At 44.4% G+C, this 26,329-nt stretch overlaps 1 protein-coding gene across 1 annotated transcript in view; it reads right to left on the bottom strand.

Moving 5' to 3' along the window:
- znf827 (zinc finger protein 827) overlaps positions 1–26,329 on the bottom strand; it is a 309,120-nt gene that overhangs the window by 75,117 nt on the left and 207,674 nt on the right. Inside the window, 1 exon segment of the mRNA XM_084319389.1 lies at positions 266–565. Within this exon segment, the coding sequence (XP_084175515.1) occupies positions 266–565 (300 nt within the window).

Raw genomic sequence — 26,329 nt, 5'->3', positions numbered from 1 at the left:
GAAGAGGGGAGGGACTAAGCTAGTGTGTGTGTGTGTGTGTGTGTGTGTGTGTGTGTGTGTGTGTGTGTGTGTGTGTGTGTGTGTGTGTGTGTGTGTGTGTGTGTGTGTGTGTGTGTGTGTGTGTGTGTGTGTGTGTGTGTGTGTGTGTGTGTGTGTGTGTAACCATTGTCATCCAGAGAACATTGTGTACCTACCATTGTGGTATACTGTATATTTTATATTGTGTGTGGTATCGTGGTGTATTTGTATTCTAGGGGGAGCGTACCTGACAGCTTGAAGAGAAGCTCGGAGGCCATTTTGACCGATATGTCCTGGGAGAAGAGGTCTTTCTGGGAGAAGAGGTCTTTCTGGGAGAAGAGGTCTTTCTGGGAGAAGAGGTCTTTCTGGGGGCGAGCCAGAGTCTCTGGGAGGCTGGACCTCGGCTCGCTCTTCTCACTCGTCCCTAAAGTGCTGAAGGCCAGCAGGTGAGGGGGGGGCCGGGCTAGCCCCGTGGGGAGGGGGTCCACCTCCATAGGCTCCGCCTTCACCGTCACCTTCTGGTACTGGTGCTGTTCTTTACTGTTCTCTGTGGAGGAGGGAGGGGATTGGACGGTGAGTGGCGGGCGTCAGGTCAAATGAGATTTTAAGCTTTACATGTGGGTCAGAACATACATTAAAATCGCAAATTGACGTCATATTCACATCACATGATATTAACGACGAGGGATCTAATTTTATTAAATAACACAAATGAGTGGAAGCGGATATGGACCACTGGCCTAGCTGTTGGCCAAAGACACCTCTCCCGTGGTTTTAGGTTAGTGGTTCATATCCACTTCCATGTGTGCTAAGCTAGGCTAAGCGTGCGGCCAGGTCGCTTTCTGCTTTCTGTATCCATCTTCTTCTCGGACTCTGGAGAAGAAGGTAAGTGTATTTCCCATAATGTTGGTGTGTTCCTTTAAGGCAGACCTGGGCATTGTACGGATTCTGACCGGCCCACAAAAGATTACATGATAATTAGAAAAAGAAAAAAAAATTATTTTATATTTATTTTATTTTTTACATTTTTTCTTTTTCATGTCAACGTTCACACGCACAATATACGCTTACCTAGGATTTGACTTGATTCAACAACAAAGCAGTCGGGGCAATGGCAAGCCGAAAACTGGCGAAAGTGTGGTTATTTTTTCACAACTGAGGTAGGTAGATTAAATTTTTTTTATTTGCAATTAATTTCAAGGCAACTAGGCAGCAACAATCTCGAACACATGAAAACCCTGAAAGAAGTCAAACCATCAGCTGATCACCGGCGATCAAGGCGTTTTCAAGATTTCAAAAAGGTTGAGGATGAAATGCAGCTTGTTTCCTCTCCCTTTACCTGCAGTGTTGATAGTGCACCCACTGATGTTCAGCTTGAACTCATTGACCTGCAGTCTGATTCACTACTGAAAGAGTACTTTAAGTCAGCATCACTGCTAGAGTTCTACTCTGCTCTCAAGGAGGAGAACTTTCCAAACATGAGGAGACATGCTCAGAAGATGTTGGTTCTCTTTGGATCCACATACATATGTGAACAGACATTCTCAGTCATGAAGTTTACCAAATCCAGGTACAGATCCTCTCTCACTGATGAACATCTGTCAGCTGTGCTTCGCATCTCCACCTCAGACATTCAACCTGACTTTGATGGACTTGTTAAAGCTAAAAAAAAAAGACTGGATTTCGCACACTGAATGAAAAAAAAATAACTGAAGAACACTAAAATGTGGAAATATAACAAGTGAAATGGGACACATTTTTTTTGCACAGTTCTGAAAACATTAAATGTTTAATATAGGCATGTACAAAACTGGGACACTTTTCTTTACACAGTTACACAGTTCAGTGACATGTCTTGTTTATTTTGGCTACAGAGATGATGTGATGTCTTTAGAAAGCTAAGAAGATCCTTGTTTCAATAGTATATGAAACTCAAAATGCCCTTTGTTATTAATGTGACTGAAAATGAGTTAAATGTTTCACATTTTGTTTATCATTTTGGAAATTCTATTTGAATAAATTATATTTTTGAAAGCTAACCTCACCTTTAAATGGCCAAATAATAACATACACTCTTACCAGCGGTCAAAACAATGCCATTTACTGCTTTTTATATAGAAATAAAATGTATATTATGCATAATTGAGTTCGGAATTTTGGCCCGGCCCTCCAAAATATTTTCAGTTGCTCATTTGGCCCCCTGGGGAAAATAATTGCCCACCCCTGCTTTAAGGGGTTGGGAAAGTCTGTTGAACATGTAGGAGGGAAGATGTCCTGTGAGCATTGTTCTGTATGTCTACATCAAAGCACACTCAGGCTCGACTAAACGATCACGAATAAACAACAACAACACAAAAGTTATATCGCAATAACATTTGTTATACTGTGAAATGTGCTATTGTACTTACTATTAGATTTTCCCAGTTACTTTGTGCAATTAAAATATTTTGTTATTTGCGTATTAAACTGAATGTTCACTTTTGAATATCCTCTTTGGAATGTGTGGATTGTGTTCATATCATAGAGCAGTTATTTCAATGATTATGAACATTTCAGCCTCCGGCTGGGACCTCCATTCCCAAATGATTAAGACAGACAAGGCTCTACGGAGCAAAAGAAAATCATTTTGGTCCACTTGATGATGTCTTTTATTCAAATGCTAGTCAGGGGTACCTATTTTGTACAAATAACAGGTTAATTAGTTTATTCAAAGCACCACACACAGTTCTTTTGAGCACTCCGAGGTCGAGTATAAAACAGCTCTAACTGTGTCTAGTACATTGTTTCTACTTAAAGGTCCTGTGTCTTATAAATGGCATTTTCCAGTGTTTAGCATTGTTTCCTAGCAATGGGGGATTATATCAATGTGGTCTGTGTCTCTAATTATCATTTTGACTCATCAGTCTAGTCTCGAGTTCACGAGATCTTCCCTCACTCAACTAAGCCGTTCTGATTTGACAGTTTTGCTGACGTGAATAAGGCTCTGGTTGTAGTCACTGCCCACAATCAACAATTCGCTCAATAACAGAGCGACATGGAATTACTTCCTCAAACAGAGGGTGCCGACAGACAGCAGAGAACGAGCGAGAGAGATAGAGAGGAGAGAGAGAGAGAGAGAGAGAGAGAGAGAGAGAGAGAGAGAGAGAGAGAGAGAGAGAGAGAGAGAGAGATGGATGGTTCTTCTCCCCTGCAGTCGGGAGCACTCGCATATCACTGTCAAAATATCTTTGCGCATGCTCCCATGCGCACGCCCATATTCCGATCCATGCAATCACATTCACAGGGGTATATATTGTAATTTGAAACAAGTTACCAATGCATTGTCCCGTGGGGTTATGCCCCCCCCCCCCCCCCCCCCCGCGGCGAAATTAATTAGTATCCCCCTCAATCTTTCTATCTCTCTCTGAAATAGAAAACAATGAATTAAAAAAAAATAAAAAACTTTACAGATGTGTTCCATAGACTCACAGGAATTGTGTAAAGTTGCCCAAATAGTGAAAGGAATAGCAATGCATGTCCCCTTTAAAACATCTGCTGAATGGCTGGATGGCTAAATGAAAACAACTAGCCTACACAGTAAATTTCGCAGAGTAAATTTTACTCAAACTGTTTGAGTAAAATGTACTCAGTTTGAGTAAAATTTACTCTGCGAAATTTACTGTGTATGTTCAGAGTATTTCCAGTCACAGGAATGATTCTGATGTACAGAAGACGGACCTTGTATTTACATTCCAAGGGCTGGGCAATGTGGACAAAGACATATCACTGTTGTCAGAAGAATCTTTTGTCAATATCAATATATACAATGATATCTGTTTGTGTATATGGGGGGAACACTTTGAGTGCCAGCAACGAGAATTCTCGTTAGTTCATGCCAACCGTTGAGTGCCAACCGACGAGAAATCTCGCTTTTAATCGTTATTTTTTTTATTATCGATTTCCATAAATTTTTCATCAATCTAGGCACACGTTACCAGTGGGGATTTGTCTGAGCTCGAACAGGGAAAATACCGCCCCCTATCGTCTCTCCGGATGGTATTGCACCCCATTGGATTGGACTGAATGAAATGGATGGGGAAAAAAGAGCCCGGATTCCACATTTTACTTGTCAGGCATGTAATCCGAGCCTATTGCAGTCATCGCCCACCATCAGAACAACGTGGAATATGTCTTTCGACCACCCAGCGTTGGATCAATAAACGCAATCGATATTTGGAATGGCGATCAGGAATTGAGGTAAGGAATCTATTTTACCAGTCTTGGGATAATCAGAGCTGTTTTCACCTATATATCAACGTGTCCCATATGTGTGTGTGTGGCTGTGAGTGTGCGTGTGCTGATCAGGAAATAAGATAATGGATTTTTCAGCCCGCTTCTATAGCGTGCATAAGTACACATATACTATCGATAATCTAGCGTTTATTTGAAAACTATTCATAAATAGGCAGAAAAATGACAACGTGTTTTGTGTATTACAGTAAAGCGCGATTCCTGCAGAATATTTTTTTTTTCTGAACGTTTCAAAAAACGAGCGTTTTTCAAAATGGTATCAAACGGAAATGAACCGATTACAAAACAATCCGTTTTGACAATGTTGACTGCAAACAAGTCATTGATAAGCGACGGTCGTATTAGACACATAGCCATAATTTAAGATATAGTTTATGCGTTCACAAATGTGAGCGCTCTGTCATTGAATAGAGTGTTGGCACTCAACGGGGTATCTAGGACTGGCACGGCTGGCACGGAAAGTGTTAAAGGTAGTAAATGTTATGCTGTAATGCAAAAGAGCCCTGCCTGGTAATGCACACGGTTTATGTATTTTGTTTTGGTCTGACATGTGGATTGCCAAGAGAGGTTTGGAGAAATTCACAGCATAATAAGTTACTAAACTCCAACCCACACATCAGACCAAAACAAAAAATTTAAACAAAGTGCAATACCAAGCAGGGCTCTTTTGCCTAGAGGTCGCTGTTTGATGGCATTAGAGATTCTACCTTTAATATCAGATTTTTCGTATTTAATTTAGACAATAAAAGTATATATCACGATATAAGAAAGAACCAGATATAATCCCACTGATAGACAATAAACAATCATTTAAATATATTGCCCTGTCCCTCCCATCAATTCTTCTTCCAATCCAATCCATTCCAATCTCCCACTGCCCTCCCATCTGAAAGCATTGTCAGATATACTATACGGGTCAGATTAAAAGCAAAAATAAGGTTAAATCCAAATGATAATAACAGTCAATACACGGGGATTCCCATCTGCAAAGCTGCGCTGAGCCGGGGCTAGGCTGCAGCCCGGGTGATTAGAAGGGCAGAAGGTTACCGTCAGGTCACACAGAGGCACTCTGGGAGATCTACAGTACAACAACAGCAGCAGTAGTAGCATGTGATCAGGTTCACTGAACCACGCTGGAGGGAAGTGATGCTAACGCCAACTCATATTAAATATGAAGCAAGCAGCCAGGGGACTCATTCCAGACCTGCAGGCGTCTTTAGGGTAAAGGAGGCGCGTTGAAACGTTCATAACAGAGTTGCTGTTCATTTAGGGAGCCGCTTTTCTAGGATAGGAAGAGAGAGAGAGAGGGGGAACAGGGGAATAGGACAGGGGGGATTCCTGAATGGGCGAAGCAGCCTTTCGCTCATGCACCACTTATCAGATGAGGCGAAAAGGTTAGGCAAATGGGAGCACGCTAAAAATAGGTTGGCGGGAGACAGCATCTGGATTTAAGGATGTAATGGATCTTGAGAGCGGCGATGGTCGGGAGCTCTGTGCAGACTCAACATTGCGATGAAGAGGAAGAGAAAGAGTGCAAAGCTATGTGTGTGTGTATGTGTATGTGTGTGTGTGTGGGGGGGGGGGGGGGGGTACAGCATTGCCGACACGGCACACTCAGGGGCAGTTGCAGGATATATGAATTGGGCTGAGAGAACAGGAAACACAGTTTGGGGGGGGGGGCTTGAGTTTAGGAGAGAAAGGGAGGGAGGAGTGATACAAGGCACTGACCCTGCATTGACCCTGCCACCCCCCCACAACCCCTCCCCACTGGACCGGCGGTAGAGTGAGTCACCGATGCTTGAACCCGATCTGCATGCATGGTGTGTGTGTGAACGCCAGGCACGAGTGCATGTGTGTGTGTGTGTTTGCTGTTGAGTGTGAATGTGCAAAGTGAGTCAACGTGTACACACTGTGCGTGCATGGATGAGGCTTATGAGTGTGAACTGAATCAACATGTACAGACTCTGCACGTGTGGAAGAGGCTTATGAGCATGAATGTGTGAACTGTATACAGTGCTGCTGAGTATGGGGGATGCGTATGCCTCTCGCTCTTCCCCCGGTCCCAGGTGTCTGGAGGGCAGTGGCAGCAGCCAGCATGCTGGGGACACCGGCAACCATCGGCCCACTAATCCCTTAATCAGGTGCCCAGAGTTGGGCAGAGGCAGCATGGGGAGGAGGAGGAGGGAAAGGGGAGGGCGGGATGGAAGGATGGAGTGGAGGGGCAGAGGGCTGGAGGAGAGAAGGGGCGGGGGGGGGGGGGGGGGGGGGCGCCACGAGGCCGGGGTCAACCAGGGGACACGCAGTCTGACGGCGCTCCCGGCACGGGTTCACAGCCCCTATCATCAGGGGCTGGGTGAACTGCTGGGTCGGACACAAAACACACACACACACACACACTGTGTAATACTGTACACACTTTATCCCACAGATCTGGGATCATCTGTGCCTACGTCACAAAGAGCAATAAGAGGGATCACACGGTCACATACACACACAGATAATAATGAAAACATGCAAACATACCACAGATAAACACATTTACGTGGCGTTGAAAGCATCACCACGGAGCATCATCGGATGGCCTACCTGCCACGATAGTGAAACCCAACCCATCCACCCACCCCTCTACCAAAACCCCCACACCCAAAAACAGCCAGGGCTTTTCGGTTGGGGTCACGACCTTATGTTCTGAAGCCATAAAAAGCAGCCCTCAGTGTGCCTGAATCCAGCCTCTGTGTGTGTGTGTGTGTGTGTGTGTGTGTGTGTGTGTGTGTGTGTGTGTGTGTGTGTGTGTGTGTGTGTGTGTGTGTGTGTGTGTGTGTGTGTGTGTGTGTGTGTGTGTGTGTGTGTGTGTGTGTGTGATCCCCTCTGATGCACCAGCTGCCATTAGCCAACAGAATCCGGTCTGGGGGAGTGTGTGTGTGTGTGTGTGTGTGTGTGTGTGTGTGTGTGTGTGTGTGTGTGTGTGTGTGTGTGTGTACCCTGAGTAATGGCGCGTCTGTTAACCTCTCCCAATAAATAGCATGGCTTTGTTGCCGTTAAAAACACAGCCATTGAAATAAAACGAGGGTATAACGTTGCCGTTGATCCCTAAAAATCATACAGTGGTGGCACGGCAAAATGAAAATAAAAATAAAAGCACCTTTTATCCTTATTTAGCCTCAGAAATCACAGTGGGATTTACTTCATTCAGTATCATTGTTTTAAACGGTGGTACATGTGTAGTAGGGTTTTTTAAATCTGCATAACGTCTCATGTGCCACTAAAACACATGGCCTTCACAGCTCCAGCAGCCTGAAGCCTGTGACCTGCTTCAGGAACAATGCCCTTCTCCCCTCTGCTTGGCTACAAATGTCCCTTGTACTGCTGTCCCGGTTACCCGGTGTTTGGTCTTCAAAGCGTCATCATCCTTGAATGATGGAAGCCTGTTCTTCTCACTAAAGTGTCAGTGAGGTGAGTGAGCGTGGGCTGTGGGGGGAGACAGGTTTTCTGAGATGTTTCTATGATATTGTTGTCTTGAGTAAAATTGATTCTCTGAATGGATGTTGAATTATTATTTGAAGCATTCAAATAGTAATTTTGACGACGATCACTATGGCAGCAATTGAAGCTTGGAACTATTCGGAAATAGTTGTTTATTATGGAGTATTGAGTATGATAATCAGATAATGACACTATTGACAGTTGATTTAGGAGATTTCATGAATAAAGAACATTAGCCCTCTGTGAGGGTTGTGGTGGTGACACGAAGGGTTAAGTAGGGCGTATGTCATACTTGTGATGTTGTGCGTTCGATACCGGCCCATAACCCACATGCTAATTCCTCTTTCACTCAATCTTACCTGTCTCTCTGTTTAACTGTTTATAAAAAACTGCAAACTACTATAAAGAAGCAATGCGATGAAAAATATTCAAAAATAAAATACATAACTCATGTGTGTGAAGCACTAGGGCTGAGAAATAATTTAATATTGTGGATTATTGTCCTTCAGTGGGATCATATTGTGGTTCAATCATGATACTGTGTGGTAGACAGTTATGTTGCATTAAAGATAACAAGCACGTATTAAATCAAATTAATCACAAAACGCTACTGGAAATATTGGAGGGCAACAAAAAAAGGGGGGGGGGCTTTCTTCCATATGTCCCCAGCCTTATGAGACATGTACTGTAAGCACAAAGACCACTGCTGACATACTATATACATACCTTGATCCATCTGACAAAGCACTCTTCATCTTTTGAGACAGAGTGGAAGTGACTCGGGTTTGTGGGCTGCTCTGTTTTCCTTGTTCAACTTTGACCTTGGGTGTCTGCTTGAATTAGACGGGACACAACAGGCTGGCTAGCTGGCTGGCTGGCTGACTGGTTGGTTGTATATCTATGTGTGTGTGTATGTGTGTTTTTACAGCAGGTACTGTAGGCATGGGGACTATGGTTAGCTGTACTTCAACTGGAAAGAAACAGCCGTGCAGCATTACTGATTCAACACATGAATGGCAAAGCCACCTTATCATGGCCTGCTTTGATGCCTCGACAGAGTGGAAATAAAATAGGGGGGAATAAATAAATAAATGGAGAGAGAGGATGAGAAGAAGAGGGATAGATAGATGGATGAGGACAGACAGGCTGTAGCCTAAATGACAACCTCTCTACTTCTCTACCACCTCCTGCTCTCTCTCTCTCACTGTTGTTCTTGTTCTCTATCTCTCTCTCTCTCTCTCTCTCTCTCCCTCTCTCAACCCTCCCCCCTCCTCTCTCTGGCACTCTCTCTCTTCTGCTGCTCTCTCTCCGACCTGCTCAAACAGGGGTGAATAGTTCAGGCTCTTCAAAGACTGCAGTGTGGAGACTAGCGTGTCATGTGGGAGCCACAGCAGCCTGGCCTGCGGACACCCAGCCTGCCCGCTGCCGCAGCTACGGTCCATCCTAGACCAGCCAGCTTTAAATAGCTTTAGCTTTCCTCTCCAGTTGCAGACCACAGCTCAGCTCTGATCCCAGACCAGCAGGGCTCGATAAAGAGCCGGCAGGCAGCCTGATGTGGCCCCTACTATAAGGCCGGCGTGAGACAAAACCACCAGAATATACAGTGCACAGTACACAGTACATGGTGGCGGCTAGGGGCTGATCCAGGGCCAGTTGTACTGTAGGCTGTATCTTAATACAAAATCACCCCAATCAATCAGGCGTACCTGTCAATAGTGAATACATGGGATGAAGAACCAGTTCCAAGTCTATTTTGGGACGATGGAATCATGCCGTCATCCGCCTAAAGCCCACGAGGTACTGTGGGAGTTTTGTGTTCATTCACAGTTAAAAGCAGAAGAGGTTGTATAAATTCATCACACCAAACGATTTGTATCGGCCGTAAAGAATGTAAGTACATTGTGTGTTCGGGCTTTTAATTAATCAATCATTATTCAACATCTGACCACTCAAGAGGAAGATATATACTGTTGTGTATGTATATATATATAATATATATATAGAGAGAGAGAGAGAGAGAGAGAGAGAGAGAGAGAGAGAGAGATCGTCATAGAACCGATTTCCCTATATGGTTGTGAAGTCTGGGGCCCACTTGCAAACCAAGACTTCACCAAATGGGACAAACACCCAATTGAGACTCTGCATGCAGAATTTTGCAAATCCATTCTCCGCACCCAACGGAAAACGCCAAATAATGCATGCAGAGCAGAACTAGGAAGATACCCACTAATCATAAAAATTCAAAAAAGAGCATTAAAATTCCACAACCACCTAAAAGAAAGCGACCCAGACACACTCCACAACATAGCCCTCACCCACAGAGAGACCCTCGATAGATGCCCACTCAGCCAGATGGTTCTGGGACTCTGCTCACAAACACAAGCAGAACCACCAGACAGTAACCACACTGGACTAAATCAAATTATAAGAAAACAAAAAGAAAACTATCTGACACATTGGAAAGAAACAACCCAAAACCAGAGCAAATTGAAATGCTATTTGGCCCTAAACAGAGCGTACACAGTGGCAGAATACCTGAGCACCGTGACTGACCCAAAACTAAGAAGATCCTTGACTAGGTACAGACTCAGCGAGCACAGCCTAGCCATTGAGAAAGGCCGCCATAGGCAGACCTGGCTCCCAAGAGAAGACAGACTATGCACCCACTGCACACAAGAAGAGGTGGAAACCGAGCTCCACTTCTTAACAACCTGCCCCCTATACCAAGACATCAGAGACATATACTTCCCACAAATTGCAAACACCCAAAGAGACTTTGAAAACATGGACAATAACTCAAAACTCCCATACCTACTGGGAGAAATACAAGAATGTGCAAACACAGCAGCAAGATTTGTGAGCTGCTGTGACAAGAAAAGGACATCCAGCGGAATGCAACCACCATAAAGACTGTACAAGAAATTCCGTCTGTAATGTACTGATTTATTTTGCTTTATGTTTGATTGTTTTGTTTTGTTTGGCTTTGGCAATGTAAACGTATGTTTCCCATGTCAATAAAGCCCATTTGAATTGAATTGAATTGAATTGAATTGAATTGAATTGAGAGAGAGAGAGAGGGAGAGAGAGAGAGAGAGAGAGAGAGAGAGAGAGAGAGAGAGAGAGAGAGGGCTAAAGAAAGACTATTCTGCATTTCTGTGAAACTAGACCTTTAGGGAATTAGGACTGGAGTGTGGAAGAGATAGAGCAAGAGAGACAGAAATGAAGGGAGGGAGGGAGGGAGGGAGGGCGGGAGTTGGAGAGGTCAGGAAGCGGGCACGCTGAGAGGGCACGGCGAGGGCACCCGCGGAGCGCTGTGCAGCTTTAGATAAAGCGATACAGGCGTAATGCCAGTACTATGAATTGGATTTTGGTGGCACTGTTTTGTTTGCTTGCAGGAGGCTGTATTACAGGGTGCATTAAGCTTTATTACATAGACATTCTATTATATTCCTTTTCGCCTATATTGACAGCACTTCTTTCAGTATATCAGTGGAGAGAGATAGAGAGAGAGGGCAGGATTCCAACACAAGAGAATCAATATATCGTGATGATGAATGTGGAAATCTAGCTGCATTGGAGAAAGTGTAGAACACAATTCTGATTCATCTCTTATATGAACTTAACTAGTCAGAACTACTGACTTGGAGGCTTTAATTGCATACATTATTAGGGATGGGAAAATATTTTAAAAAATGTATCGCGATACTAAAAAATTTGACAATACGTAACGTGGGGCAGATACACGTATTGTGATTAGCGACATTTTATTCTGCCATAGTAAATAATCATCGGAAATTACACATACTTTACTATCATTGAACTTTTATTATATCATATTGTGGTTGTATCAAATATATATAACAAATATTCCTGCTGACTGAATCAGTGCTGTTACATTTGTGCATCTGTCATATCTTTTTAAAGTAGAAATGAATGGAATTGAGCCGAACACATGATCCAACCGTTGCCTAAAAAATTAAGAGTGGAAGTAGACTGAATCGTTACACCCCGCCCTACCCCATTCTATCTCCTTGTTACACCCCTACCCCATTCGATCTCCTCGTTACACCCCTACCCCATTATATCTCCTCGTTACACCCCTACCCCATTCTATCTCCTTGTTACACCCCTACCCCATTCTATCTCCTTGTTACACCCCTACCCCATTCTATCTCCTCGTTACACCCCTACCCCATTCTATCTCCTTGTTACACCCCTACCCCATTCTATCTCCTCGTTACACCCCTACCCCATTCTATCTCCTCGTTACACCCCTACCCCATTCTATCTCCTCGTTACACCTAGGGATGGGTACCTTTCACATTTGAACTGATACCGGTACCTGTGAATCGACGGTACCTTTTTTCTGTACTTTAGTCTAAAAAAATCTACCCACCTCAGTTGTAAAAAAAAAAAAATCCAAACTTAATATTTAAGAAATAAATAATGTATTATTACTTCATTATTATTTACATCTTACTGATGTGAAGCACTTTGAACTGCAATCCCCTGTATGAAAGGTGCTATACAAATAAAGTTATTATTATTATTTATTTAGAACACATATATATATACATACAGTCACACACATATCTTTAAATAAATGTTATGTTTATTTAAAAAATATATGTTTTACAAATTAACTAAAAAGGTACACATCTATATATTTAAATACAAAATAAATAAAGGTATTGTATTTTACAAAATAACAAGTATAAAACAAGGGTAAACAAACCACTCTAGCATCATCAATGAACTATTCTGCTGAAAAAAAGTACACATCTATATATTTAAATAACAAATAAATGAAAGTATTTTACAACTGATTAACAAACAAACAATCTAGCAGCAATTAACTACTATGCTGCTGATTGAGTATTCTAGCAGTTATTTTTCAGAAAGATTAACATGTTCACTCTCTCTGGTAAGAGTCGAGCCCGCTCCACACTCACTGTGTCCCCCGCTTTGGAGAAGACCCGCTCTGCGGTGTGTTTTGGTCTTACGACTGGCCTAATAGGGAGGTGTAGTCTGACGTCACTGGTTGTTCCACCCGTATAGGAATTTATCATTGGGAAAATGCATTATCGGCTATTGTAACAATTCTGCCGCATGGAAATTGAAAAGCTTTCCATTTTTGCACAAAATGTGTTCCCTTCTATCACTAACATTATTGTTTAAGCATTTTTTGTTGAAATAAAATTTGGCAATTATTTTTTATGATTAATTGCGAATATTTTCATGTTGAGCTATAGATTGTGGATGAATAAGCACAGAAAGGTACACCATGCAAATGTTAATGCTTTATTGGTTTTAAACGAGACGATTTAGAAATGGGAAATGGGGAAATACATTCCGTTGGACAGATTCAGACAACTTTATTGATCCTGCGTGGGGCAATTCATATTTGTAGCTTCACACGTAACAAGTAACAAAAACAACAAACAACAAAACAAAACATCTCAATGACAGCACGGCAAAAACAACATTCCATGTAATACACAATCCAGTAAAAGTAAAAGTAAAAACAGACAACTAAGTGTAAAAGGCTAATTAAAATGACTACTGTCTGTGTTTAAAAGTCTGATAGCCGAGGGGACAAAAGATTTGGCGTAACAGTTGGTCCTACTTGGTGGAACGTCATAACGGCGGCCAGAAGGCAACAGAGAGTGGAACACGAAAAACGGCAATGACGTAACCACTACACCTCCCTATTAGTGTTTACCGATGTCACATCCGCTACTCTTCTGTCCTGACTGGCTGCCCAGCTTGCACTGTAGCCTAGGGAGCTAACGTTATGTCAGACGATTAGCTAACGTTAGCTTAATAACGTTAAATGGGTTACAAATATGTGGAACTATGGAAGGAGTAAGCCGACTGCTAAAAAGAAAACCCACCGCGGCAGCGAGAGCACATAATAATAATAATAATAATAACTTTATTTATATAACAAAAGAAAGTTTCGAGAGGAGTGGACGTTTGGAGATAGTGGTGTTTCAAGAGACTGGCTACAGTAATATGATGCTGGGCTGTAGTGATTAGTGGTTCCATGTGGCGCAAGTATGTAAAAAAGAAAAACAGAAACAACACGTTTGTCATCTGTAGTAAATAAATGAAGCTGGAATCCATTCGTGACCATGAACAGAGCCAGTGTCCCATTGGCTGCATGTCTGTGTCCCGGATTCAATCGGAGCCTCTCCTCTAAAAAGATGCTCTGTGGCTAGGCTAACAGCCATGTCAGAGCAGAGGTGGAAACTGAGCTACACTTTCTAACAACCTGCCCACTGTACCAAGATATCAGAGACATATACTCCCCATGAATTGCAAACACCCAAAGAGAGTTTGAAAACATGTATTGTGTGCACGTGTCGTTGACGTTAACGTGCGGTTTAATTTTGCGGTAAACAAAACGTGACATCATTGGATTTTTTTTTATTCGTTTTTTGCATTACCGGAAATTGGCACCGTTGGATCTCACGTGAATCGATACACGGTAGTACCGACGTGTTTCGGTCGGTACCCTTAAAAGTAGGGATGTCTGATATTATCGGCCGATATCGGCATTAAAATGTGATATCGGAATTTTTTTTTTTTTAATTTTTTTTTAACATTTCTATAACCTTTATTTACCCAGGCAAGCAAGTAAGAACAAATTCAGATTTTATTTAATGTCAAAAGTATGCATAATGTTGTGTTAATTCCACAACAAGAGATATGTAAGGGATAATGTATAGCTACGAGGTCATTGTCGCAAAATAATTGACTGACACGGAGTTTAGAATACCGAGGCGCCTCGCCGACGTGTTCTTTAAACGTAGTGAAGGTCAATTATTTTGCAACAATGACAGAGTATAGCTATACATTATCCCGCTTATTACATGGCTAACTTACTAACAATATACTTCATTTTACACCATCGACAAGACAAGATCAAATGCAGTCGCAGTTCTGTTCTGTCGCTCCGCCCTGTCATCGCCGGCAGCTTCCCCGGCAGCCGGCAGTGTCTGATTGCACTGATGTCAGTGGGCTTGATTGCGAACAGCTGCGCACAGCGGTCATTATTGCTCGGCAGAGGTCCGTTATCGAGTAATAACGGACCTCTGACGAGCGCTATTGACCAATCACAATCAAGCATTTCGGCGAATGTTAAAACGCCATGTAATAAGTAATGTTAATTACCTGAAATTATTCAATTTTTTTGGGGGGGAAACCCTGCATATATCGGTATCGGTTGATATCGGTATCGAAAATTAAGAGTTGGACAATATCGGTATCGGTAAAAAAGCCAATATCGAGCATCCCTACTTAAAAGTACCGAATTCGAGGGGTGCTCCAGTAGCACACCATGTACCGCGCTGCGTCGCGGAATACCGTGCTGCGTCACGGATCTGGTTGACTCCGAGTTCGATTCCCGGACTCGCCGTCATTTGCCGAATGTCTTCCCCTGCTCTCTCTCCCGTTTCACCCTACAACTGTCGGTCATGTTTGACCAGAAAAGCGATAAACGCTAAAAAATGAAGTTAAAAAAAAGAAAAAAAAAAGAAAAAAAAAAGTACCGAATTCGGTACCCATCCCTAGTTACACCCCTACCCCATTCGATCTCCTCGTTACACCCCTACCCCATTCTATCTCCTTGTTACACCCCTACCCCATTCGATCTCCTCGTTACACCCCTACCCCATTCTATCTCCTCGTTACACCCCTACCCCATTCTATCTCCTCGTTACACCCCTACCCCATTCTATCTCCTCGTTACACCCCTACCCAATTCGATCTCCTCGTTACACCCCTACCCCATTCTATCTACTCGTTACACCCCTACCCAATTCTATCTCCTCGTTACACCCCTACCCCATTCTATCTCCTCGTTACAACACCCCTACCCATTCTATCTACTCGTTACACCCCTACCCAATTCTATCTCCTCGTTACACCCCTACCCAATTCGATCTCCTCGTTACACCCCTACCCCATTCTATCTACTCGTTACACCCCTACCCAATTCTATCTCCTCGTTACACCCCTACCCCATTTTTTTTTTTTTTTTTTTTTTTTTACTTTTTTTTTTAGCGTTTATCGCTTTTCTGGTCAAGCATGACCGACAGAAACAGGTTGAAATGGGATGTAGAGCTGGGGAAGACATTCTGAGAAATGACGGCGGGTCCGGGAATCGAACTCGTGTCCCCCAGATCCGTGACGAGCACGGTTTTCCCCGACGCAGAAATACATTTACATTTTTACATTTAGTCATTTAGCTGACGCTTTTATCCAAAGCGACTTACAAGTTCTGTACGACAAGCCATCAGGAAGGGCACAACTCTATCAGCTGAGCAACAATGTTCATCAAAGTGTTGAGTGCTACAGTGTAGGTTAGTTTATTAGGACAAGTGCATGACAGTACGGTTAGTTAGGGTTAGATTTTTTTTTTTTTTTTTTTTTTTTATTCAGATAATGGTTGAAGAAGTGCGTCTTTAGTCGACGGCGAAAGATTGGACGTGATTCGGCTGTCCTAACTGGGGTGGGTAGTTCATTCCACCATTGTGGGGCAAGGACTGAGAATAGGCGACTTCTCTTTGATGACCCTCCCGGAGCTTGGATAGGAGTAGGTCTGAGGCGGCCAGAAGATGCAGAGCGTAGGGGTCTTGAGGGTGTGTAGTTAGAGACCATTGACCGGAGGTAGGCGGGAGCGGTTCCCTTTGCCGCACGGTATGCTAGGTCGAGGGCCTTGAAGCGGATTCGTGCAGCAATGGGGAGCCAGTGCAGGTCCCTAAGAAGTGGGGTGACATGGGCCGACTTCGGTAGGTTTGAGATCAGGCGGGCCGCTGCGTTCTGAATGAGTTGAAGAGGCTTAGTGGCAGTGGCCGGGAGGCCAGCGAGCAGTGCATTGCAGTAGTCGAGGCGGGAGATGACTGTTGATTGGACGAGGAGTTGGGTGGCTTCTTTTGTCAGGAAGGGGCGTATCCTTCTGACGTTGCTCAGGAGGAATCGGCAGGTTCTGGTCGTCGCTGCGATGTGAGCAGAGAAGTTCAACTGGTCGTCGAGGACAACACCAAGGTTCTTGGCGGTCGGGGACGCAGTCACAGCTGCATTCTCGACTGTGATTGAAAGGTCGGTTAGGGGGGAGGATTTGGCCGGCAGGTGGAGCAATTCTGTTTTGCTTAGGTTCAGTTTGAGGTGGTTGGACGTCATCCAGGCTGAGATGTCGGACAGACAGGCCGAGATCCGCACAGAGACGTGGATATCTGAGGGAGGGAAGGAGAGGAAGAGTTGAGTATCGTCGGCATAACAATGGTAGGAGAAGCCATGAGACGTGATAATGTTACCCAGTGATTTAGTGTAGAGGGAGAAGAGAAGGGGTCCTAAAACCGAGCCCTGGGGGACACCCGTCCGCAGGGGGCGGGTGGCCGACAGGGTCCCTCTCCATGACACTTGGTAGGAGCGGTCATTGAGGTATGATGACAGCCATGTCAGCGCAGAGCCAGCCACTCCCATTCCTGCGAGGGCCGCAAGGAGGATCTGGTGGTTGACTGTGTCGAAGGCTGCAGATAGATCTAGGAGAATCAGGACAGAGGAGAGGCCTTTCGCTTTTGCTAAGTGAAGTGCCTCTGTGACCGCAATGAGGGCTGTCTCTGTGGAGTGACCAGTCCTGAAGCCTGACTGATTAGGGTCTAGGAGGTCATTCTGTAAGAGATAAGCAGTAAGTTGGTTGGATACAGCACGTTCAAGTGTTTTAGAAAGGAAGGAGAGAAGAGAGACAGGACGGTAGTTGCCTATGACAGTAGGGTTCAGGGTTGGTTTTTTTATGAGCGGCGTGACTCTGGCTTGTTTTAGGGAGGTGGGGACCACCCCCGAGTTGAGTGAGGAGTTGATGGTTGCAGTTAGGAATGGGAGGATGTCTGGTGCTATGGTCTGGAGGAGTGGGGAGGGTAGCTGGTCCAGCTGGCAAGTAGTCGGACGGTTTGACGTTACCAGTGTCAGGGTCTCTGCTTCTGTAATGGGAGAGAAAGATGACAGAGTGAAGGATGAGGTTCTCGATTCAGCATTTGGAATGGGTGGGGGTTGGGAGAAGGAGCTGCGGATGTTCTCCACTTTTTCCTCAAAGAAGATCGCAAAGTCTTCGGCAGAGAAAGATGAGGGAGGGGGGGGTGGGGGGGGAGTGAGGAGGGAGGACATGGTAGCATGCAGTTTGCGAAGATTCTTGGCAGAGGCCTCGATCCTATGGTGGAAGAAAGAAGCTTTGGCATTAGTGATGGTTTTGGAGAATGTTAACAAGAGGTTGTGATATGTGTCGATGTCAGCAGTGAGGCGTGACTTTCTATACTTCCTTTCAGCTGCTCTCAGGACCTGTCTTTGTTCTCTCACTGGATCTGTCAGCCATGGACTGGGTGGGGAACGGCGGGCAGGTTTCTCAACGAGGGGACAGAGCTTGTCGAAGGAGGTTGCCAGGGCTGAAAGGAGGGTGGAGGTTGCCATCTCTGTGGAGAGAGCAGAGAAGGTGTCACTCAAAGGTAGAGCGGATAGTATGTCAGAGGAGAGGGTGGAGGGGGATAGGGAGGGCAGGTTGCGTCTGAGTGAGACTGTTTGAGTTGGGGTGAAGACCTTTCGGTTAAGCATGAGAGTTAGTGAGAAGGATATGAAGGAATGGTCAGATACATGTAGGGGAGTTACCGTGGTGTTAATGATGCTGGAGTTACGGGAAAATATGAGATCCAAGGAGTTGCCTGCTTTGTGGGTGGGAGGCATGGCAGTGGGAGTCAGGTCAAACGATTGTAGGAGGGAGACTACTATGACTGACTGAGATGAGTCAGGCAGGTTGAAGTCGCCCAGTAGAAGGAGAGGGGTACCATCTTCCGGTAAGGAGCTAAGAAGCATGTCCAGCTCATCTGTGAAGTGATCGAGCGGACCTGGAGGGCGGTAGAGTGTAACAATGGTGAGATTGAAAGGATTAGAGACAGATACTGCATGATATTCGAGAGAGGAGAGTGACAGTTCTGGGAGTGGTGTTACGTTTGTAGCCCATGAAGGAGATGTCATGAGGGCAGTGCCTCCACCCCGTCTGGAAGGTCGAGGTGTGTGAGTGAAGTTATAGTTTGTAGATAATGCTGCAGGTGTTGATGAGTTATTGGGGGTTATCCAGGTCTCAGTTAGAGCCAGGAGCTGCAGATTTTGACTATGGGCGTAGGCAGTAATGAAGTCAGCTTTCTTGACTGCTGATTGACAATTCCATAAGCCTCCCCGTACTGTGACAGGTGTATTAGTGGCTGTAGGAGGGTAGGAGAGATTAGCCGGGTTACTAGCAAACTGTCGTGGATGGGTAGAGTCAGTTCTGGAGGAGCAGATTGTGGATATAGGTATGAGACACATTGTATTGTCGAGAGTGGCAGGGAGGAAGTAGAGAAGTAGCAGTGTGGGAGGGAAATATAGGATTATGGTGTACTTAGCACTGGGTGGATCGGTGGTTCCCTCGGCGGTGAACTCCAGGATAACTCCTCCTCTTTGTCCCTCTTCGTTTCTCGACGCTTCGCTGACGCTACACCAGCAAGCCTTTAAATCACTATCACTAATTAGTGCTGTCTTAACACCTGGCCCTTAATGGGGGCACTTAACAAAACAAAATGGCCGTTTTAAACACGCCCCTTTAATCAAGTCAGCTGGTTCCTCACTTTTAAGATTCACTAATAAACTTAAAATGGCTTACCCTAGTTTTCAGTATAAAGCAATGTTTCTCAGTGAGAGTGTCCTGTCCTTCCTTAACAGAGCCCAGTACAGAGTGACTTCAACACAGTGTGGACCTCTGCTTTTAAACAGGGCAGGCTCTTAATGGCTCACTCAGCAAATCAGATGCTACTAGTAAACAGGAAACAGTCCCTTAATGGGGGCACTTAACTAAACAAAATGGCCGTTTTAAACACGCCCCTTTAATCAAGTCAGCTGGTTCCTCACTTTTAAGATTCACTAATAAACTTAAAATGGCTTACCCTAGTTTTCAGTATAAAGCAATGTTTCTCAGTGAGAGTGTCCTGTCCTTCCTTAACAGAGCCCAGTACAGAGTGACTTCAACACAGTGTGGACCTCTGCTTTTAAACAGGGCAGGCTCTTAATGGCTCACTCAGCAAATCAGATGCTACTAGTAAACAGGAAACAGTCCCTTAATGGGGGCACTTAACTAAACAAAATGGCCGTTTTAAACACGCCCCTTTAATCAAGTCAGCTGGTTCCTCACTTTTAAGATTCACTAATAAACTTAAATGGCTTACCCTAGTTTTCAGTATAAAGCAATGTTTCTCAGTGAGAGTGTCCTGTCCTTCCTTAACAGAGCCCAGTACAGAAATAGCGCCGAGATATGCGGTGAGCTACGGGAGCTCCCCCACCCCTACCCCATTCTATCTCCTCGTTACACCCCTACCCAATTCGATCTCCTCGTTACACCCCTACCCCATTCTATCTCCTCGTTACACCCCTACCCCATTCTATCTACTCGTTACACCCCTACCCCATTCTATCTACTCGTTACACCCCTACCCAATTCTATCTACTCGTTACACCCCTACCCCATTCTATCTCCTCGTTACACCCCTACCCCATTCTATCTCCTCGTTACACCCCTACCCCATTCTATCTCCTCGTTACACCCCTACCCCATTCTATCTCCTCGTTACACCCCTACCCCATTCTATCTCCTCGTTACACCCCTACCCCATTCTATCTCCTCGTTACACCCCTACCCCATTCTTTCCGCTAATGTTTCCCTGGGCTGGCTGTTTGATTAGTGTGTGATGATGATGATGATGATGATGATGATGAGGGTCTATCAGATGGTACAGGACGGGGGGAGGGTATATCTAGTATGTTAAGGGGTGAGCAGTGAATCTAACAGTACAGACTGTGATTTCACACCTATGATCAGGGTGGCTAGATGGTGAGTGGGAGGCACGGCTGTCACCCGTTCTCTTGCCAGCCTGCCGGGGTGCCACCTAGGGCCCTATACCCCCTCCCACCACCACCACCCTCCTCCCATGTGACGCTATGTTCCCCCTGCCCCCCAACATCGGTGCCCATCTGCTGGCGCGTGTTAGCCACCGGCGCCAGGGACTATTTAGTCTGGCATAATTAGCCCCAAGACACCGGCCGCATGGTTTAAAACAGATGTGGGGGAGGTATAGTGCGAGCAAGGAGACTCACTGCCACCAACCAACACCATTTGATAAGGAGGCGAGGAGAGGAGAGGAGAGAGATGGGGGAGAGAAAAGTGACCTAGTTAAAGGGATGATGCAACTCATGTTACAGCACAATAGGCAGTAATGATGACAACCCTACTTGCTCTGCCCATCCAGTGCTGTGGTCGGGGGGACAATGAGCGGAGGAGATTCAATTAGGCTATGTCTATTTGCTGCACTGTTTACTATGGATGAGTACATAAACAGCTACTTAATAGCCTACTTGTGGTGGTTTCAACTGAGACTATGCCTGGCCTTAATTTCCCCAATGCAGTTTGTGTTCCTGTATGAAGCCTCCTGTTACTGTTGTTGATGTGTTCTGGACTTGACCTTTAGAGAAGAGGGTCAGAGGGGCTACGGTGCTGCGACGCCCTTGAACCTTGTGACCAAATAACGCCACACAACCGTAACGCCATTGACCTTCTTATGCATCTCTCTCTCTCTCTGCTGCCCTCTTCTCCATCTCTCCTCCCCCATAACCCCCCCCCCCCCCCAGGGTCATGCGAGGGTCCAGACTCCTGTCAGGGCCGTCACTCCAGACAGCCCTCTCCATCTAACCGCCCCCGTTGTTGCCATGGCAATGGACAGCACTGTGCTCCAAGGGCTGTGAGGGGGCAGGGGGAGCCAACGGACGACCCCCTAACCCAGGTCATCCTCACAGAGAGAGAGAGAGAGAGAGAGAGAGAGAGAGAGAGAGAGAGAGAGAGAGAGAGAGAGAGAGAGAGAGAGAGAGAGAGAGAGAGAGAGGGGCAGATACAGGTGGGATAGGAGAGACAGAAAGAGAGGGATGGGGAAGAGAGAGGGAGTGGCAGAGAGAAAGAGAGAGAGAGAGAGAGAGAGAGAGAGAGAGAGAGAGAGAGAGAGAGAGAGAGAGAGAGAGAGAGAGCACGCAAACACCATGGGGGGGAGTGAGTGTTGCTTGAAGACTTAACAGACCGTGCAGGCTAATGACGTTAATGCAGGGGACGAAAACAGAGAGAGAAAGAGAGATGGAGGAAAGGGAGAGAGAAGGAGAGATGGAGGTGATGAAACAAAGAACAAAGGCAGCAGTACAGTGGAGGAATCACATACTTCCCAGATCCTCTCTCTGCTCTGTACACACACACCCTCCCCCAGTTTCACATTTTAGCTCTCTCTCTCTCTCTCTCTCTCTCTCTCTCTCTCTCTCTCTCTCTCTCTCTCTCTCTCTCTCTCTCTCTCCTCTCTCTCTCTCTCTCTCACACACACACACACAGGAACGTGACCTGGGGCCAGGCAGCGGAGGAGCACACGTGTAGTACCGCAGCGCTCCCAGCCAGTATGAGTCACTCTGAACACCAGCCGACCAAGAGAGAACAATGGCAACCGGTGTGTTAGGCGTCCATCAAACACTCACGCGCGCGCAAACACACACACACACACACACACACACACACACACACACACACACACACACACACGAATAGAGTGATAGCACTGCCCTACTGCACTGTGTTCTCTAGGTTGCTGTTCGCCTCCATGCTGTCAGCATGCATGTACACACATACACATGCACGCACATATGTTCAATACTACATTAATTTGTGTGTGTGGGGAAGGGGGGGGGGTCGCTTATACAAAAGCATACAGACAAACTAGATGCAGCACTTAGCACAGTGCAATTTCAAAATACCCATCCAGACTGGTGAAAACTCGTTTACATCACTCAAATCTGTCATTATATTCAAACACTGACACCAAAAAAATATTTGGTGCTGAAAAATAAATAATGGCGCAAAAAAATTTATAGCAATTCATACTGCAATACCTATATCTTATAAAAAGAAAAATATAAGTAGGAATGTCTATGAATTCTGTGAATACTGTAAAAGCCCACGCAGGCAGCTATGGCAGCTCTATTGGTACACATTGATACATACTCCAGCAAATTAGACACTTGATTGCCTGAGAGAAACACTTCAACAACCCACAGTGGACAAACACCTGTCTGTAACTCACTTGACCTGCACCTTTGCACTTGACAGTTAGGAGGCTAAAATAAGCAGTTTGTTCCATTTTCATTAGCTGCCGCTGAGGCAACACATATACAGTAATTGAAAAAAACGGCAAGTGTGTTTACATAGTGTCAAATGCAATGGGTATAAAAGCACCTACTTTATGTGAAATTTTGTGTTACCAATCCACACGCAGACCTTAACACATTGGTTGCCAGCAGGGGGTGCACTATTTATCGCTTGAGTGCCAGCGCTTTAGTCAATGAGAGGATGGGGATATTTACTAACGCATAAACTATATCTTAAATTATTATTCATCAGTACATTTCCGTTTTATACCGTTTTGAATACGAGTAGTTTTGAAAATGTCTAGTGATTCCAGAAAAATCCGCGAAAATAGCCCTTTACTGGAATACACAAAACACGTTGTAATTTTTCCGGCCTATTTATGAATCGTTTTCAAATAAACGCTAGATTGTCGATAGTATATGTGTACTTATGCACGCTAGAGAAGCGGGCTGAAAAATCGATTATCTATGCCCTGCCTGGCGGTAACGCCACACACACACACACATATGAGACACGTTGTGAAATATGTGAAAAAACATCTGATTACCCCAAGACTGGTCAAATAAAGTCCTTACCTCACATCAGATGTTCTGCAAAAAGATGAATCCAATTCCTGATCGCCATTCCAAATATCGATCGCGTTTATTGATCCAACGTTAGACCTCGAAACAGATAATCCATGCTGCTTTCGGTTGCCTCAATGAATGCAATAGTCTCAGGTTACATGGCTCAGAAGTAAAATGTGGAATCCGGAGTTTTTTTGACTCCAATTTTTTGACTCCAATCCAATGGGTGCAATACCATCCGGGAGACGATAGGGGGCGGCATTTGCCCTTTTCAAGATCAGAGCCAGTCCCAATGATAACGTGAGTCTGGATGGATGAAAAATGAATGGATATCGCTAATAAAAGAAATAACGATTAAATAACGAGATTTCTCGTCATTGGCACTCAACGCATTGCGGCCAACAACGAGATATCTCGTTGCTGGCACCCAATGTGTTGAGGGGGATACCATTACATTTAAAATGACACTTCACCAAAAGACAATGCTGATTTATTTTTATACGTCGACAGTTCATTTACGTCGAGAGTACATTTTAAAAAGTGAATATGGCCACCGGTGATGTCATCTGGGACACTGAATCCATGTGTTGTGTTAATCACAGCACCATGAAATGATGTAGATGAAAAAATAGCAATACCATGTCTACCTTAATATTTCATTGAGTTGTAATTAACACAACGCAAGGATCACTGTTGGCCACATTCTAACAAATTTACTCTCAATTACTGTCAAACTAAATTAATGCGTGGAAAACAGTTTTAAGAGTTTTTGGTTGTCTGTGAGATTATGTGCAAAATAAATCAGCATTGTTTTTTGGTGAAGTGCCCCTTTAAGGATCCATGCTGCTGTGGCATTCAATATAGGCCGTATGGTGAAGGCTGAGAAGTGGCTAGAAAACGATTCTCGTTCCCACCTCCCCGGACTACACAATTTTCACTCTGGGTGAAAGATATATTGGTGTAGATTTAGGAACAAAAAGTTCTCCATTGACAAACTAGCCCTTTTTTGCGCAATCATAATTTTAAAGTCGGGACTAGATCTTTCCTCGTGAATGGATACTTGGTCACGCAGAGTTTTATTTGACGTAATTGGTGCGAGTTCGGTCACATATCTTGCGCTCTTTGTTGCGAGGATACGGACATCCGGTGTCAACAAATGACAACCACAGACTAACGTTACAGACTAAATGGACAAAAACACCATCTAAAGTTCGCAAAAAGGTTTCTAAACAATGTTATATGCATCTCACGTCCGTTCAGAAAGAACGTGTACAAGATTTTACACAGACACAGTGGGATAGATATAGAAACTGCGTTGAACGGTGGCTTAACCTACCAGGCCAGAATCATGCCATTACGGAGACATACAAACATTGTTTACAGATCGATTTGTGTCATAAATGTCATGATATATATTTGTATATCTGTATGTCGTGTATGTCATAAATGTCATGATGAATTGAAAATGGGGGACCCTGATGTAAACAAGACGAAAGTCTTTCTCTGGTCTGCATCCCCTTAACAATTGTGTGTATTGAGCCGTTCTGTATTGTACCCATTCTGCAATCTGTTAATAAAGTTTTCAATCAAGATAAGATATTCCTTTAAATTATTGGTCCCCTTGGGGAAATTCAGGCATCATAGCAGCATGGGGGAGGGGAGGGGAGGTACAGGTAGTAAAAACAAGCAGTGTAAACAATATAACAAGTCAATATAATTAACTAACTAACTGAAATAGGGCTGCAACGATTAGTCGACATTATTTTTACGCACAGTTATTGTTATGTTTGAAGGCTCACGGTGTTCCATTAAGGATACCAATTGTACACCACAGATACCACAAATTCTTCTATGAAAGAGAGACATCGAGAGGTTTTGTTTCAGATTTTTATCATCAATTACTAACGTCCTCGTATGAAATCCTCCATCTAGACTCAGTCTGGAGGAGGGATATACCAGACCTGGAAATAGATTTTGATTGGCAAGAAGCCTGGGCAAATGTTCGACTTGCATCAAGGAACCCGGACCATCAACAAATCAATCTTAACTATATTCATAGGACATACTTGACTCCTATAAGACTGAACAGAATGGGTCTTAAACAAGACTCCAAATGCTCCTTATGTACAAATGGGGACGAGGGGACATTTATGTACATGTACTGGGACTGCCCACCAGTTAAGATATTCTGGAAAGAAGTGACCCAGCAATTATCAAATCTCTTAACTCTGAATATACCTGTACATCCCTCTGTATTACTGCTGAATGATGTTTTTCAGTATGGAGCCCCTATACAGCTAAAGAGATTGGTTTAGTCTGGTATCACAGTGGCTAAAAAGCTGATAGCATCACGATGGTTTCAACCGAAAAAAATTTGCCGGAAGGTCTGGATTCTTACATATCTCGAAGTGATTTATCTAGAAATATCTACAGCAAGAATTTTGGGTCTCAATGAATCCAAAATGACAATGTGGTTAGAAGTGGTGGAGAGAATAAAAGATAGCATATAATGGTAGTGCCTGGTTAGGAGCGAATGATAATGGATGGATTATCCAATGGGGGGTCCGGGGGGGGGGCGAGCGAGAGCATATGTGTGTAGGGTATTAGATAGCAGGTATTAGGGGTATATCTTGTATAAGACATTTATCTGGTGATTTCATTGGATGTGCACTGTTAATTAATGCTTGTATATCTAATTTTATGTTGTCATGTTTGT

The sequence above is a fragment of the Notolepis coatsorum genome (assembly GCF_963971535.1).
Source record: "Notolepis coatsorum genome assembly, chromosome: 7".
In the NCBI taxonomy this organism is placed as follows: domain Eukaryota; kingdom Metazoa; phylum Chordata; class Actinopteri; order Aulopiformes; family Paralepididae; genus Notolepis; species Notolepis coatsorum.
This window is presented reverse-complemented; position numbering and strand designations above follow the sequence as displayed.